A 14,880-nucleotide genomic window follows, 5' to 3' on the forward strand; every position below is an offset into this window, starting at 1 on the left:
CTCTGTATGCATAATTGTACGTAATAATCACAATATCCAGCGAATTACATAAATACTTACATGTTAATGTTTCCTAAAATGCTCCTTTCCACGTCTTAAACATTTCAAGCATATTTTGGGTTCCGCAGCTTTGAGTTTTCGATTTTGACAGATGCGCTTTGCCGAAATTCAATGAAAATTTTGGTTTGCCGATTGATGTCGCAAAATAAATTACCGAATCTCAGTTATTCATCCAAATTACCGATATTCATCAATTTTCATCTGTGAATATTGTTCATCTGCCAAAATTGAACGAGAGTTCATTAAAATATGTTTTAGGGACTGAAATCATCATTTAGTTTTACCGAGAGGAAATTCTACGATTAACCTGTGGGCAAGTGAAAAGTAAGAAGACGTTTTTCAAAAAAAAAAATCTGTACTTTTTTCTTCAATTTTACATAAAAATTAATTTCAGTATGCTGCTTATATTTTGAGGGAGTCAAGCTAAAAATATACACGGCCTCATTTGTTTTAATTTAAGGTCTCTAGAATTTGAAGAATCCCAGCTATGCGAAATCCATTACCCACTTGCTCCACGGTACCTTAGATAAAATATCATAGAGGACGAATGTCGCTGGTGTTCCCTTTATTCTCGCTCAGAAACACGTTGGGTACGTAAGTGTCGAACTGAATACTTTTTGACATTTATAACCCCTGTGCTTATGCGCAGCGTATCGAATGAGGTGACAATTGTCAGCTCGCGCTCATTTGATTATCAACAGTCGTCTCACGTCACTCGCGGTGAGAGCGACTCTTGTCGATTCACACGCCGCACAGAATAAGCAAACCCGCCTATCTCCACCAGAAAAAAAATGATCCGACAAAGACATTCTGCATCTATAGTTTATTGTCTCTATTTGTTCCCTTTTTATTTGAACTGAAAACCGCACACAAACTTCAATCCAAATACGCCAGATCTTGGAACAATCGAATAAACTGAAACTTTCAGAAGGACTAATCAAGGCATAAACCTGAGAGGACTAAGGCATAAATCCCGAGGACCTGGGATCGAATCCCATCCCCGAGATAGTCATTTATAACACTAAGGTTATAGCACAGGCAAACAGAAGTCAGACTCTCATCATTGCCCATCGACCAGCTTTTTAACGGTTGATTCAATAATATGGTAGGTGGCTAATTCGTCACCCGCAGCGCTCGCATCGTTTTTGTTCGTGTTTGACGTTTACACACTACCAGCATCTGTTGACCCGTCGGCCAAAAACACTAATTTTAGCATTGTGCGTACATGTCCTCGTAACTATTTTTTAATGGAGATTTATTCTAAGTGTTACGTATGTTCGTCTGTGATTATAATGACGACTTCCTTCGCAAGGAAAGTAAAGCCGTTGCTCCCGGGTTGAACTAGCCTAGGGCTAAAAATCTCGTTAATAAAGACAAAAACATGGGAGGACCGGGTTGCCCTGTGGAAACCTACACCACAGACAAACAGACGTAACACTTAGAACAAATTTCTTCAAAATCCATCGCCCAGTTTACACCGTCATCATCTGGTGAGCATGTTGCACAAAAAGGTGTTTCGTGCAACAAGACCGGCAGATGGCGGTAGTGTGAAACGTCAAACGCGAAGAAAAACGATGCGCGCGCCTCTAGTTGTGAGATTTGTAACATAACGAATTTGAATCGTTAAATGAGTGGTCGATGGAAATTTCGTCAGTTTTACGTCTGTTTGTCTGTGCCTACACCTTTAGTTTTCTCCCATACTGAACTGAGCCATTAGTCTGGTCATTTGACATAACGATGCAGATCAGCCTATTGAAAACTAAGGAGCATAACTATGGTGGGAAAACAGTCATGCTAAAAGGCCACCCAGTATTGAAAATGATTATGCCAAATGGGTTTTTGACAAATGACGTTATGCTATTTGGGCTCCCCCTGAAAAAGGGGTAGCCTAAATGGCATAAAGTTGTTTTACATAAGGTCAGTTGGCATAAAGCCATTTGGTATAGCTAATTAAACGACCTAGGGCCATTAGGACCCTCGTTCCTGTTTGGTGCCTTTTTTCAGGTATGAGGTCTTGGAATCGGCATTGTGAGAGTTTGATGAAATTTTCATAATCGGACACAAGAGTTTGACTTGTACAAAACATCGAAACTTTGTTTGTCATTAAAAAATATGTTTTCGATAGTTGTATTTAAGCAATGTTTGATTTTGAGGAATTGTTTTTTATACATATCAAATTGTTTGAAGAATCTTTCAAATAAAAAGCATCGGTTGTTGTTTATTAAGCCATCCCGAGTGGGAATCTTTATTCATAAGCTATATGATCCTTGCTTGGTAGTATTTTAGACAATGTCCACGGGAAACATAACCGAATCATCGTGCATGGTTCTGCCTACTAGTTTAGTGTCATAGTTCTTACGTTTTCTTGCGTACAACAAAGTAACTCAAATCTATCCTGCTGTCTAAAGACCCTTCCCGTAATATAAACGATAACGAATGGAATTTTTGTTATTCTTAATAGGTTTTGTTACTGAGAAATATCTAGCGTTTCAACTTGTGTTTGTGAGTTTTTGTGTTGGTCTGTATATAAGTAGCTTAGAAGTTTTAAGTGTTTTACCTACATATTTGAATTGTGTCTTTCGTTTATAGTGAATACGCGGTTAGATATATTTTGAAAAGTGTTTTGATCATCGGTCCTGTAGATGACAAAAACCGTTCGGTTATAAATGAATTAATCTACCCGAATCAAACAAAACCTTGAACTTGCTGGTATTTATAAAGAAGATATTAAACGAATGTTTTCTAACGTTGGGAAAATTAAGTGCATGTTTGTGTGGAAAGTTATGAAAAGTAATGCTCTGTTTAGTTATCAGCCGACATTTCGGTGATGCAATTGTTGATGTCCAGCAACTGTTTTACAAATTCTGCATCCTGCATAGAATCCGCTAGATCACTCATCAATTCAATTAGGTCAGTCCGTTCCATCCGCAGTTGCGGAGCAAGATTTTCCAAATGAGCCATAATATTATCAGGAATCTGAAATTAGAACAAAAAGTTCTTTACTACACCATTCTGTGCATTGGTTGAAAATATACTTACGATTTTAGGATCTTTAAACGACGAGAACTTGAATTTTTGCTTTACTTGTGTATCGTTGACACTATCGTAGAAAAGAGTCACCTGGGCATCCGTTGGATTGAGAACGACTGGGAAATACAGTCCGGCGCATACACGTCCTTTAGCATCACGAGATAGTAACGAGCGGAAGTTGTAAACGAGATTTCTACGAACAGTGACGTCGATCGCTGTCCGATAGGGTCGCTCAATGTAGATTAAAGACATCTCGTACTGCTGCTTACCGGCACGTGTAACGCGTTCTGTCCAAGTGATGAAATTGGAATTGTGGTGACTCAATACGTAACAGTACTCTCGTTTGCAGTGAGGCTCATCCGATTGCGTAAACCAGCCGGAATGTGGATAGCATTGGTCCTTCATTACAGTAACGGCGCGTGCCACATGATAACCCGGATCAAGAATTAGCACACCTTCGCGTCCTCCGACAACGATTTGCATCGCAACCAGAGCATGTTCCTTCTCCAAACCTGGTCCGGCGTGTTCGATGTCCTTCTCTGTGCAGTGGTTGATGTAAGCTTCTGATTCTTCCACTGCTTCTTCGCACGAGACCAGGTAGAAATGTTCAGCAATATGCGGGTGGTGTTCTGCTAGTCTGAAATAGGGGAAAATGGGTTTTCATTAGTAATAGAACGGGGGTTTTGGGTGTTCCCTTGAACTTACCTTGAAACAATCTCCATTGCCAAACTGACACACATGTGATGCCGACGGTTGATCGGTATCGTGTAGTTTTGGAAATGGGTTCTAAGATCCGGGTTGGCACTGTGAGCGCCGCGGTATGCCTTGTGAAAATCCACAAAGTTATTGGCTGTATTGTAATGAGTTTCCTCCAACATCCGCTGTAGTTTTGTTTCAATCAAGCCTATCAAATCTTCATACTGCCACACTTTATCGATGATGTACGGTTTGGCCGGTTTGCTGGACCACTTTGGTAGCGGTAACGGCGAGTCAATCGGCCACGCTCCATTGGTCTGGTCAAACTTGGCCAGGTTATAGCTATCCTCGTCGAGTGTCCATCCGAGGCTAGCACTACCAAGGGCAAGGCCCGATTTCGTTTCCGTCACATAGTGTCTGTGACTTTCCGGGTCGGTCAATCGTCTGGTGGATTGACCGAGCCCGCGGTCCAATGATAGGACCGAGGGAAGTTCGCTGCGCACGACGGCGAGTCAACTTGGCCATTCGTTGCCCCAGCGGCCAACGGTTGGTACGTAGGCGCCATCCTGACGTTCAACGCTCGTGAATGAAATGGTGTTCGCACCGTTAAGATCGTTCCGGCCCTGCACTTTGCCGGTCAGGCCCGGTTCGTCCCCTTTTGATGGTATTGATTTTTCACGCTCTGTGGAAAAGGAAATAAAGGATTATAAAGTATGATTCTCAGCTATATAGGTATATTCACAAGTTGTAAGTTAGCAACTGTAATCGTAATGCATGGAAGTCTTTTGAGAGTACGTATAGTTACCAGATAAACTGATCACAACTAATCATTCGTAGCAAACAAGAGATAAGATAATTTAACCAGGTCTATCAATTTTTGACTAACCTGTCGATTTACAGGCCTGTGTCAATAAACTACCTTTTAGCGTTTATTTTTTGTTCCCTTCAAGAATTCTTTTAACGATTCCTTCCATACATTCTGTAGAGTTTCTTCAGCAATATTTCACATATATTCCACCACTCCAAGAAAATCATGCAAAAGTGTTTCGTAGAATTCCACTAAAAATTTCGACACGATTCAAAAAAAAATCTTAAGGGATATTTTACAAATTACAATAATCACCCCTATTTTTGTTTACGTTCGAATGCACATTCGATCGAAAGTCGCTTCGCATTCCTGTTTACGCCAGCAAAATCAATAGGGCCATGGATTCGATCGAATATTGGATCCGCCGTAAACGAGAATGAGGGTGAATGTTCTTAAAAATGTCTCCAACAGATAAAATTCTCTCCATTAGATATTTCTGCACAGATTCTAAGTAGAGTCCTGTACACACTTAAACGGTTTCGCCGAGAACCCAACAGCTGATATCTCGGTAATATTTTGACGATTCTCGGTAAAACTCGGTAAAAAGTTTACCAAATTTCGGTAACGTTCGCCGAGATCTCGGCAAAAAATTCGGATTGCCGAAATCTCGGTAAAATAAGTACCGAGATTCGGCATTAAAAATTAACGAATTCTCAGCTGTTGGGTTCTCGGCGAAAAATTTTACTGAGGTCGGTGAAATAATTTAAGTGTGTAGGTAATCTTGAAAGGGATTTCTACTTACGTTTTTCGAAGGATTCCTCCAAAATTCTTCTACTGATTGTTTGAAGATTATTTTTTATTTCCAGTTTGAAGTATTTCGCATAATAATTCAGCAAAACGAATCGCCGAGAACCCAATAGCTGAGAATTCGGTACTTTTCAATACCGATTCTCGTTATTTATTTTACCGAGATTTGGGTTCTCGGTGAATCCGTTTACCGAAGCCAATTATAGAATTTAAGTGTGAACATGTCTTTAGTACATCTTCCGCGGGGGCAGGACGTTTCGCATAAGGACGTTTCGTATAATGGACATTTCGCATAATTTGAGTTATGAACAATGGACATTTCGCATAATTTTATTTATACATTAGGCTGATACAAATATTAATTTTCTTTTATGTCACCCCCCCTTCGAAAATCCGAAAATTTTGAGGGGGAGAAAAAAAAGATTCATCATTTTTTTGACATCAGTTAGGTTTTTTCAATTTACAAAGTAAAAAACAAGTAAAATAATGATCCAAAGGACGATTAAAAACAGTTTAACAACTATCATTAAAAATAAAAATTCGAAAAAAAACTTTTTTTTTCATTTTTTTTTTTGTTTTTTATTTATTTTTATCCCTCCCTCGTACCTTCCAAGTAGTCTCGGACATAAAAGAAATTTAATATTTGTATCAGCCTTATTTCTTTCTATAATTGTTATAGTGGCTGTGCAGTGCATCCCTCCAAATCTTCTATCACGGTAGTTACCCTTGCCCCATTAAACATCAAGCATTCTTTGCAAAGAGCTTGTTTTTTGTTAAAAATAAAAAGTTAGTGGAAAACAACAATTGTTGTTGACAGCTCGAGCAACATAGCAAAAATAGTACAAACTACCCTAAGTGAGTTTCCAACATCTGTCCAGTCAAGAATATCTGTGGCAGCTCGCCGAAAACTTGTGCAAAGAGTGCCTGCTGACGGAAAATCTGAAGATATGGAACCCGAAACATTGGAAGGATTCCTGGTTCCAGACGAGCTACAAAAATCTATTGATGGAGATCGATTCATGATTAGTGACAATGAGGATGGGTCTGAGCAAGGAATGATCTCTGCGACAAACGAATCGCTGCGTCGTCTCTCAGATACAAAAGTTTGGGGTAATCGATGGAACGCCTGCGACTGTGCCGGGATTGTTTCGACAACTTGTGACTATTCATGAAAGTCTTGCATCAGATCAGATCACACTCGTGTGTTTCCATTGGTTATTATTCTGATGACATCCAAATCTGAGTCCCTTTACCGTAAAACTTTCAATACATTGATTGACAAATGTAGTAAGTTCAATCGATCTATTATTGCATCTAATTTAACTGATCATTCCTTTTTTTTTCAGAGGAAATCTACAGAGACCTAGACCCAGGATATGTTATCACGGATTCTGAAAGGGCACTGATGAACGCATTTGCCGCAGCATTTTCAGATGCGCAACATTCTTTTTGTTTTTTTTTTCATCTCAGCAAAAATTTGTACAAATTCATTCAACAGCATAAACTGATGAATGAATTTGTACAAAATTCTACTGTGTACAAACGTACAAAAAACTCAAACTCTGGCATTCTTGCCTACGGCTAAGATACCAGAGGCTTTGGAAGTTATTAAGTCAAAAGCTCCATCCTCTATGGCCGAATTCATCCAATATATCGATGAAACCTATGTCAATGGTCGTCCCACTAGACCAGCGCGGAAAAATCGTGTAGCGAAGTCAGTTCCTCTTTATCCTCCGACACTGTGGTCCATATACGAGAATGTATTGCAAGGACTTCCACGAACAAGTAACCAGGCGGAAAGCTTTCACAGCAGATGGAACAAACTTGTTGGTGCGAAACATGTCGGCGTTCTGCGTATGATAACTGGGCTTAGCAACGAGGATACATATACGGCCGCCCTGATAGTTTCCTGTATATCTGGATCTACATAATGAACGACAGAAGAAAAATTGTTCAGACTTATAAGAATTATTCTGAATCTTAAATCAGAATAAATATAAGACAAATTTATGTTTATTTGTATAAATTAAAAAAACATTTAAAAATAATTCTTTTTTTTAATACCAAATATATATTATTACAATTCCACATCCCATAAACAGAGAATCATTCTAGCGAGAAGTATTCTATCTTAAAACTTTTGATTCATTTCAAGAAGACTCGCAATTTGTTAGTATTATAAATATTTATAAAAAATATACGAAATGTCCATTATGCGAAATGGGTCACCCCCATCTTCAGCAGAGTAACAAATCGAATGCTGAATTAAAAGAAATAAATAACTCATCATACGATTTGTATCGCAGTTGAAGTCGGCCTAAGAAACTATTTTTGCTGCACGATAAATATATCAGTGTTTCTAAATCTACTTTTAGAGTCATTTTTTATACCGTCTAAGGATTTGAAATTAACTGGTGCGATCGTTTTACTTCTCAAAATCGCACATCAGCCCCATGTTAGCTGGATTTCCTGTTCTCATGGGACAGTTATGCGTTGGTGGGCTCTTCTTTTTGGTTGCACTAGATAGATTATTCTCTTGGTAAGCAATAATTTTCGCTGAGAATCGAAATAAGAGCCAAAACAAACTCAATCGCGTGTGAACGGATCTAACCGTGTAGTCAGTCGTTTATACAAGCAAAGTGAAAACATCTGATTAATCTTGGAGGTATGGGTCTGCACTCGAACTACCGTTTCACGCTTTGCTGTTGGTATAAGAATGCAATATACATATGTCTAGATGTGAGTAAGTATATAGCATGTCTACATCTATGTCGCTTTACGCATTTCAAAACAGAAGCAAGAAATGCTGACTTACTATTTCTTGGAGGAAATGAGTAATAAGATAGTGCAAACGAGCTTGGACTTCCAATTGTAAAATTGGCGTAGAGGCTTAATTTGCATTCCGACGTAGGTAGTAAATTTACGTCATATTTGATTTCTCTTTTAAAAAACACGTGAACTGTAAACCTCAGATACTGAATAACTTAATTTATTAGTGAGCACATCTTTTTCTCAAAATGTTTAATAGGTGTATGGATTGTTTTTAATGATTCTGAACCAGACACAATCGTAGAGCAAATAAATTATCGTCGTAGAGTTTCTTAATACTACAAATCTGTAGCTATATGCTTCGCTTGAAACTATTATTGTATCTGCATGTTTTTGCGTCGTTAGGAAAACTTCAACGAGCCATCCTAAGTTATATTGTCGCCAATATGTTGGTTGTTGTGTCTTATTGTCGCGAATTGGGTCAAACACACAAGGGTATTGCGCTGAAAAATTGCAGTGGCTCTTATAAATAGCAGTCGGCCGACAAAAACGGCTTGTACCGTGGAAAACGTACCTGTTCATTTTGCTGTTTCACATGAAGTACTAATTTTATGAAAATTCAAATGCAAAATTCATCATTACGAAGAAATATGCACAATACTACTAGAATCTGATTCAGATCTATAATCACGGTGTTTGCTCAAGAAATTTCACAATTTTTAAACAAATTTTTTTGCAGTTTAATTATTTACGCGGTTTTGAATGTTAGTTAAACACGAAAGGACTTCAATTTCTCATTTGGACATTTTTAATTTCTATATGCCATAAAACGGGGTAACTTTGATAGTTTTTTTTTAAGAAAATTTATTATTTCTGCATTCTAATTTGAAGTTTTTATATTTTGTATTTTTAAAACAGGCACTGGTGTCTTAGTTATAGATTTCAGATGAAAGATTGCATAACAATTCATTATGAATGCTCCAATAACTATTCATATTAACGAAAGTCAGTTTTTGGTTTGGTTTGATAATGGCTATGTAAACACATGTAAATCCTAAACCAAACTACTCTTTGATATCATTGCAGTTGGTACTGGATTGGATAATGTTAATAGAGAATATATATATATATATATATATATATATATATATATATATATATATATATATATATAACATGAAAGTGCAGAATTTATAGGGAAAATCACATACAAAAGTGTTTAAAATTGAAACAAACATGACAAACACCGTTAATAGTTTCTAAGGATTAGACCAAAAATATCTAAAATTATATTTCTGAATTGATTCTTATGTTTCAACATTGAATTCAGCCAAAATCAATCGAAACATAACAAACATAGGTATTTAAAACTTCACCAAATAGTGATCGTAGAACAAATTGTTTATGAGTGTTCCAAATATGCTACGTGAATTGAAAGACTTAAATGTTTTCAAATTTTATGAAAATAACTTTGACATGAACTGTCATACTAATAGTCTTCACTTTTGCATTCGTTTTGCTTAACTGATTTGCAGAGAATATGTTTTTTCGTTTATCCGAAACTGAAACCAAGGTCGACTCTTATTAATTATTTATCATTTCACTTGTACCGAAGTGATTGGCCAAATATTGGCGCTCATTTCCTATACCTTGTTGTTTCATGTGTCGCCACGCTGGAGGCAGTTTTATTGACCTTAATTCTGTCAATCACCGAAAAAAATCGCAAAATTGCCATTATAGCCTTGATTGTCTCATTCAGAGATGTCATTCAACCAGCGGGCAAGTCAGCACAAAAAGAATCCAGATAGCCACACAAAAACACGTAGGTATGGAAGCCTTCAACAGCAATCACGTGATTCGTTTGCACAGTGCCGCGTGACTAATCACTAGCAACAACCACTTCATCGTCGAGTTTGCACTTTGTCCGTCGATGTGTATGCCACGTGAATGCCGTGCAGCCGTCTCGTTATCATAACTTGAACTTTTATTCGCAATATGTACTCTGCGGACTACTACTTAGGCTTTGTTGTACATTTTCACTATTTCCGATCGCAAGTGATGCGCTGTGTCTGGGCTTCCCCGTATTATGTACTTTTCCTTAGAGTTGGAGTTCTTTTATCGCAACCCACTTTCAATTATAGGAAATGCAATTGTTTGGAATACAAAGATGTACCTCGCGAGTTTTTGCATAACTTAAACAACGATTTCTCCATAAGCGAAATCAAGTATTCTTCGAATATTATTAGTATTATTCAAGTATTGTTTGTTGTATTAGTATTATGCAAATACCGTAAAACGAGATTTTAGTATTTTTGAAACACTCACAAACAATTTGTTCTACGATTACTACATGATGAAGTTTTAAAGAGTTCGTCAATCATCCTTGATAGTCTAGTTATAGTAGAACTTGAATTCAGTCTCAAATCTCTTAGAAAAGAGCACTTATGCAAATTGGGACGTTTTTTGTAATCCAAGTCTAAATAGGGTCCTACAGCCCTGTCCCAATTTTAGTGCCGAACGGTTTGGTTTAGGTCAAAAACACATGTTTACTTAATTTTTTAATGTTTTTCGTTTGTTTAAGTTCAAACATTTTTGTATGTTTCTTTAGATTTTGTCACACCCCTTTGCCTTAAACTCAAATTTTGGTTTTATTTTGTTTTCCGTGTCCATTCCGAAATGTCAGGTAGGAACAACCCCAGTGTTAAAACTAAAAGCCTTGTGGTGTTTTTGTCGACCAAGTGAACGTCAAACATGATCAAAAGTGTCAAGATTCATTTATGGACCAAAATTTTAAATTAAAGTTCAAATATGATATAACCGATATTTGAGCTGGAAAAATTGCTGAAGTACTTGCAGTAGCATGCTCTTTCGTGTTATTAAACAAAAACAAGATTTCATTAAACATTTTAGGATCTAATGTTTAACGCCTAGAGGTATGCAACGTCCTATATCTCTAAGTAATTCATTCAATTTTGTTTCAAAATATACCTATTTATTTTCCAAAACCGATTGATTTTAGCTGAATTCAATGTCGAAACATGAGAATCAATGCAGAAATATTTTAAATAAATTCTTAAAGACTTATGATAGCGTTTGTCGTGTTCGTTTCAATTTAAAATGCTTGTGCAGGTGATTTGTTTTTAATTCTGTATTTTGTTGTATAATCCATGTTCCCGTAATCACCGTTACCATCGAAACTTCAAAAGCAGTTTTTCTGTTCAAATATTCGATGAAAATGTGTTCGTTGTGTTTCGCTTGGAAAATAGAATACAGTGAACACATTTTTGAGTATTTTTTCTTTATTTTGAACGAAAGAAAAATCTCTAATCTAGATCCAACTGCAATGATGTCTAACAGTAGGTTGGTTGAAGATTTGAAAGTGTTTACATACCCATTATCAAAGTTACCCCAAAATCAAAAACCAACTTTCGTTCATATGGAAAATTATTGGTACACTAAAAACGAATTGTTATGCAAACATTCATCTGCAATCGATAACTGAGATACCAGTACTTATTATAGAAATATATATTTTCAAAAAAAACTATCAAAGTTTTACGGTATTCTTTAAAAAAAATTCCAAGGATTATTTGTATCCTGAATTTAAGAGGAATTTCTGCAGCGGTTCCCGTAAAAGTTTTTCTCTGAATTATTTGCTAATTCAACGGAGGAATTAATTTGTCTCAGGAGCTCCTTAAGAGCTGTTGGGCGATTCTCTGGAGTATTTTTACGAATTTTCCAGGGAACATGTCAAAGAATTGTTCAAGAGATGGTCAAATCTAAGAAATTACTTGCCGCAAATTACGAAAAATATATCTAGGCAATCTGAAATAATTCTTGATAATATAATTTTGATACAGCTCTGACAAAACACCCATAATTTATTTATAAATGATTATTTTTTTCTAGAGATTGTTTTCAGAAAGAATCTCCTTCAGAAATTCCGCCATTCCTTCAATAATTGTATTTAAAATACCTATGGGAAATTCGTCAGCTATTTCTTCACAAATATCTAAAAAAGCAAAGAACTTCTGAAACATCCTGTAAGTGCATTTTTTTTTCTATCTTTATTAACGAGATTTTTAGCCCGGGGCTAGTTCATCTCGGGACCAACGGCTTTACTTCCCTTCCGAAGGAAGTCGTCACTGAAATTTTTAGTGACTATCTCGGGGATGGGATTCGATCCCTGGTCCTCGGCGTGAGAGGCGTGTGTTCTAACCACTACACCAGGTCCGCCCCCACAAGTGCATATTTCTAGATGAGTCCTTAGGAGAACTTCAAATAGATTGCTGAGAACCTGAGAAGAGATGATGGAGTCCTAGGTAAAATTCCTGATAAAATTTCTGAATATTTCCTGGTATGAGTCATGTACAAATTTTTCGAGACTTTATACTTGATTCTAGTTAGAATTTTAAATGCAATTTCCAGGCTATTGGGTTTTATTTCAAAACTTTTCTTGCAGACAAATTAGCAAAACAAACAAACAAATTTAAAAATTGTCCTTGAGGAACTTCAACTTCATGTATTATTATTAGTTTAATTATTTAGTGATTTTACGAGATCTCAATTAAAAAAAATGAAGGAGAAGAATCTCTATGGAATTGCACCATAAGTCCTAAAATAAATCCAAGTAGGGTAGATGTATTATTCTTCGTTTTTTTTTTTGTATGAAGGGGCGAAGATTAGTGCAAATTTCTTGGGGGCGAAGACTAGATTTTTACCCTAGCGTTAATTAAGGACGAACTCCTGAAGGAAAATTCGATGAGTTTCTGAACGCAACTTTGATTTGAGAGATTTTTTTTTGATGATGCTATATTGCTTTTTTTTAATATTCCAGAGAAAATTCCTCGGAAAAAATTTGCAGGGATCGTTGCATTAATTTATGGAAATCTTATATTTCTTGCTGGCGATTCGTCTCAACTGGAACAGAGCCTGCTTCTCAGCTTAATGTTAAGAGCACTTCTATAATTATTAACTGACAGGTTTCTTTGCAATTTGACCATTTTTGCACTCGTCTAAGCGTATTATCGCAAGCTCGAAGATTATTATTATTATTTAGTTGGTGTTACATCAATTAATTTGATAAAACCTCGTTAACGATGTTACGCCAATTTACTCGGTCCAAGGCTGTGTCTCTCCAACCTCGATTTTGGCTCACGTTCTCCAGATCTTGTTGCACCTGATCAAGCCACCTCGCTCGCTGTGCTCCCCGCCTTCTTGTGCCAACCGGATTCGACGCGAACACCATCTTTGCAGGATTGTTGTCCGGTAGTCTTGCAACATGCCCTGCCCAGCGCACCCTTCCGGCTTTAGCAACCTTCTGGATACTTGGTTCGCCGTAGAGCCTAGCGAGCTCGTGGTTCATTCTCCGCCGCCACACACCGTTCTCCTGCACTCCGCCAAAGATCGTCCTAAGCACCCTTCGTTCGAACACTCCAAGTGCTTGCAGGTCCTCTTCCAGCATGGCCCATGCTTCATGTCCATAGAGGACCACCGGTCTTATAAGCGTTTTGTACATGGTACATTTGGTGCGGGGGTGAATCTTTCTCGACCGCAGCTTCTTCTGGAGCCCATAGTAGGCGCGACTTCCACTGATGATGCGTCTCCGTATTTCACGACTAACGTTGTTATCAGCCGTTAACAAGGATCCGAGGTAGACGAACTCATCAACCACCTCAAAAGTATCCCCGTCTATCGTAACACTGCTTCCCAGGCGGGCTCTGTCGCGCTCGGTTCCGCCTATCAGCATGTACTTTGTTTTTGACGCATTCACCACCAGGCCGACTTTTGTTGCTTCACGTTTCAGGCGGGTGTAGAGGTCTGTCACCGTTCCAAATGTTCTGCCGACAACATCCATATCATCCGCGAAGCAAACAAATTGGCTGGATCTTGTGAAAATCGTACCTCGGTTATTGAACCCGGCTCTCCGCATGACACCTTCTAGCGCGATGTTGAACAGCAGGCACGAAAGTCCATCACCCTGTCGAAGTCCCCGGCGGGATTCGAACGAACTGGAATGTTCGCCCGAAATCTTCACGCTATTCTGCACAAGCTCGAAGATACTCGATCAATTAACGAGGTGAAGAATCACTCTTTTTTCGCGACTTTAAGCAACTATTTTTTATCAAAAAAACATTTTTTTTAGTGCTTGAACAATAATGTTGCAAATGAACTGAAGTTTTCGAAATCAGTTCAATTTTTCTATTTGGTTTCTATTTCTATTGGTTTTGTTTCCAGTTCGTTGAAAATCAATAAAGCTCTGGAGCTCCCACGGGAAAGAGAGGGTTAAGGAACTACTGAAGATATTTCAAGGAAAATGGAGAATTTTGTGAGGAATTCTCAAACAATAAAGTGCTTCGAAAATATTTCTGGAGGTAACTACTGGATGAATTAAAATGGGATTTCATGAAGAAATTTCTTGAAAATGTGTAGATGGTTTCTTAAAGATGTCAATAGTTCTCACAAATCTTTTCAAAAATTTATAGATGTTTTTTTTGAAAATTATATGTGAAATGTAGTAAAAAATTTCATAAGCTCCAATGCACATACGTAGAAAGAACTCTGAGAAGATTACTGAAGCAATCGACAAACACTCTGGAGAAGTTTTTGGTATACTCCAGGAACGTTCCAAGAATTTAATAAATACGCCATTGTTTTATGAAGACAATCTTTGAAAAATACAAACAAAAGATCCCCCTTCGTAGCAAACC

The 14,880-nt window shown here is 37.5% G+C and overlaps 1 protein-coding gene across 1 annotated transcript in view; it reads right to left on the minus strand.

Moving 5' to 3' along the window:
• Positions 1-2,271: 2,271 nt before the first annotated feature.
• Positions 2,272-14,880, minus strand: part of LOC5579043 — a 42,380-nt gene continuing 29,771 nt past the window's right edge. The window contains exons 3-5 of the mRNA XM_001657186.2: positions 3,796-4,468; positions 3,100-3,727; positions 2,272-3,036 (exon numbers count right to left, since the gene is read on the minus strand). Of these exons, the coding sequence (XP_001657236.2) occupies positions 2,863-3,036; positions 3,100-3,727; positions 3,796-3,968 (975 nt within the window). The 5' untranslated portion in view covers positions 3,969-4,468 and the 3' untranslated portion in view covers positions 2,272-2,862. The remainder of the gene's footprint in view (positions 3,037-3,099; positions 3,728-3,795; positions 4,469-14,880) is intronic.

The sequence above is a fragment of the Aedes aegypti genome, chromosome 3 (genome assembly GCF_002204515.2).
Source record: "Aedes aegypti strain LVP_AGWG chromosome 3, AaegL5.0 Primary Assembly, whole genome shotgun sequence".
Taxonomy (NCBI): Eukaryota; Metazoa; Arthropoda; class Insecta; order Diptera; family Culicidae; genus Aedes; species Aedes aegypti.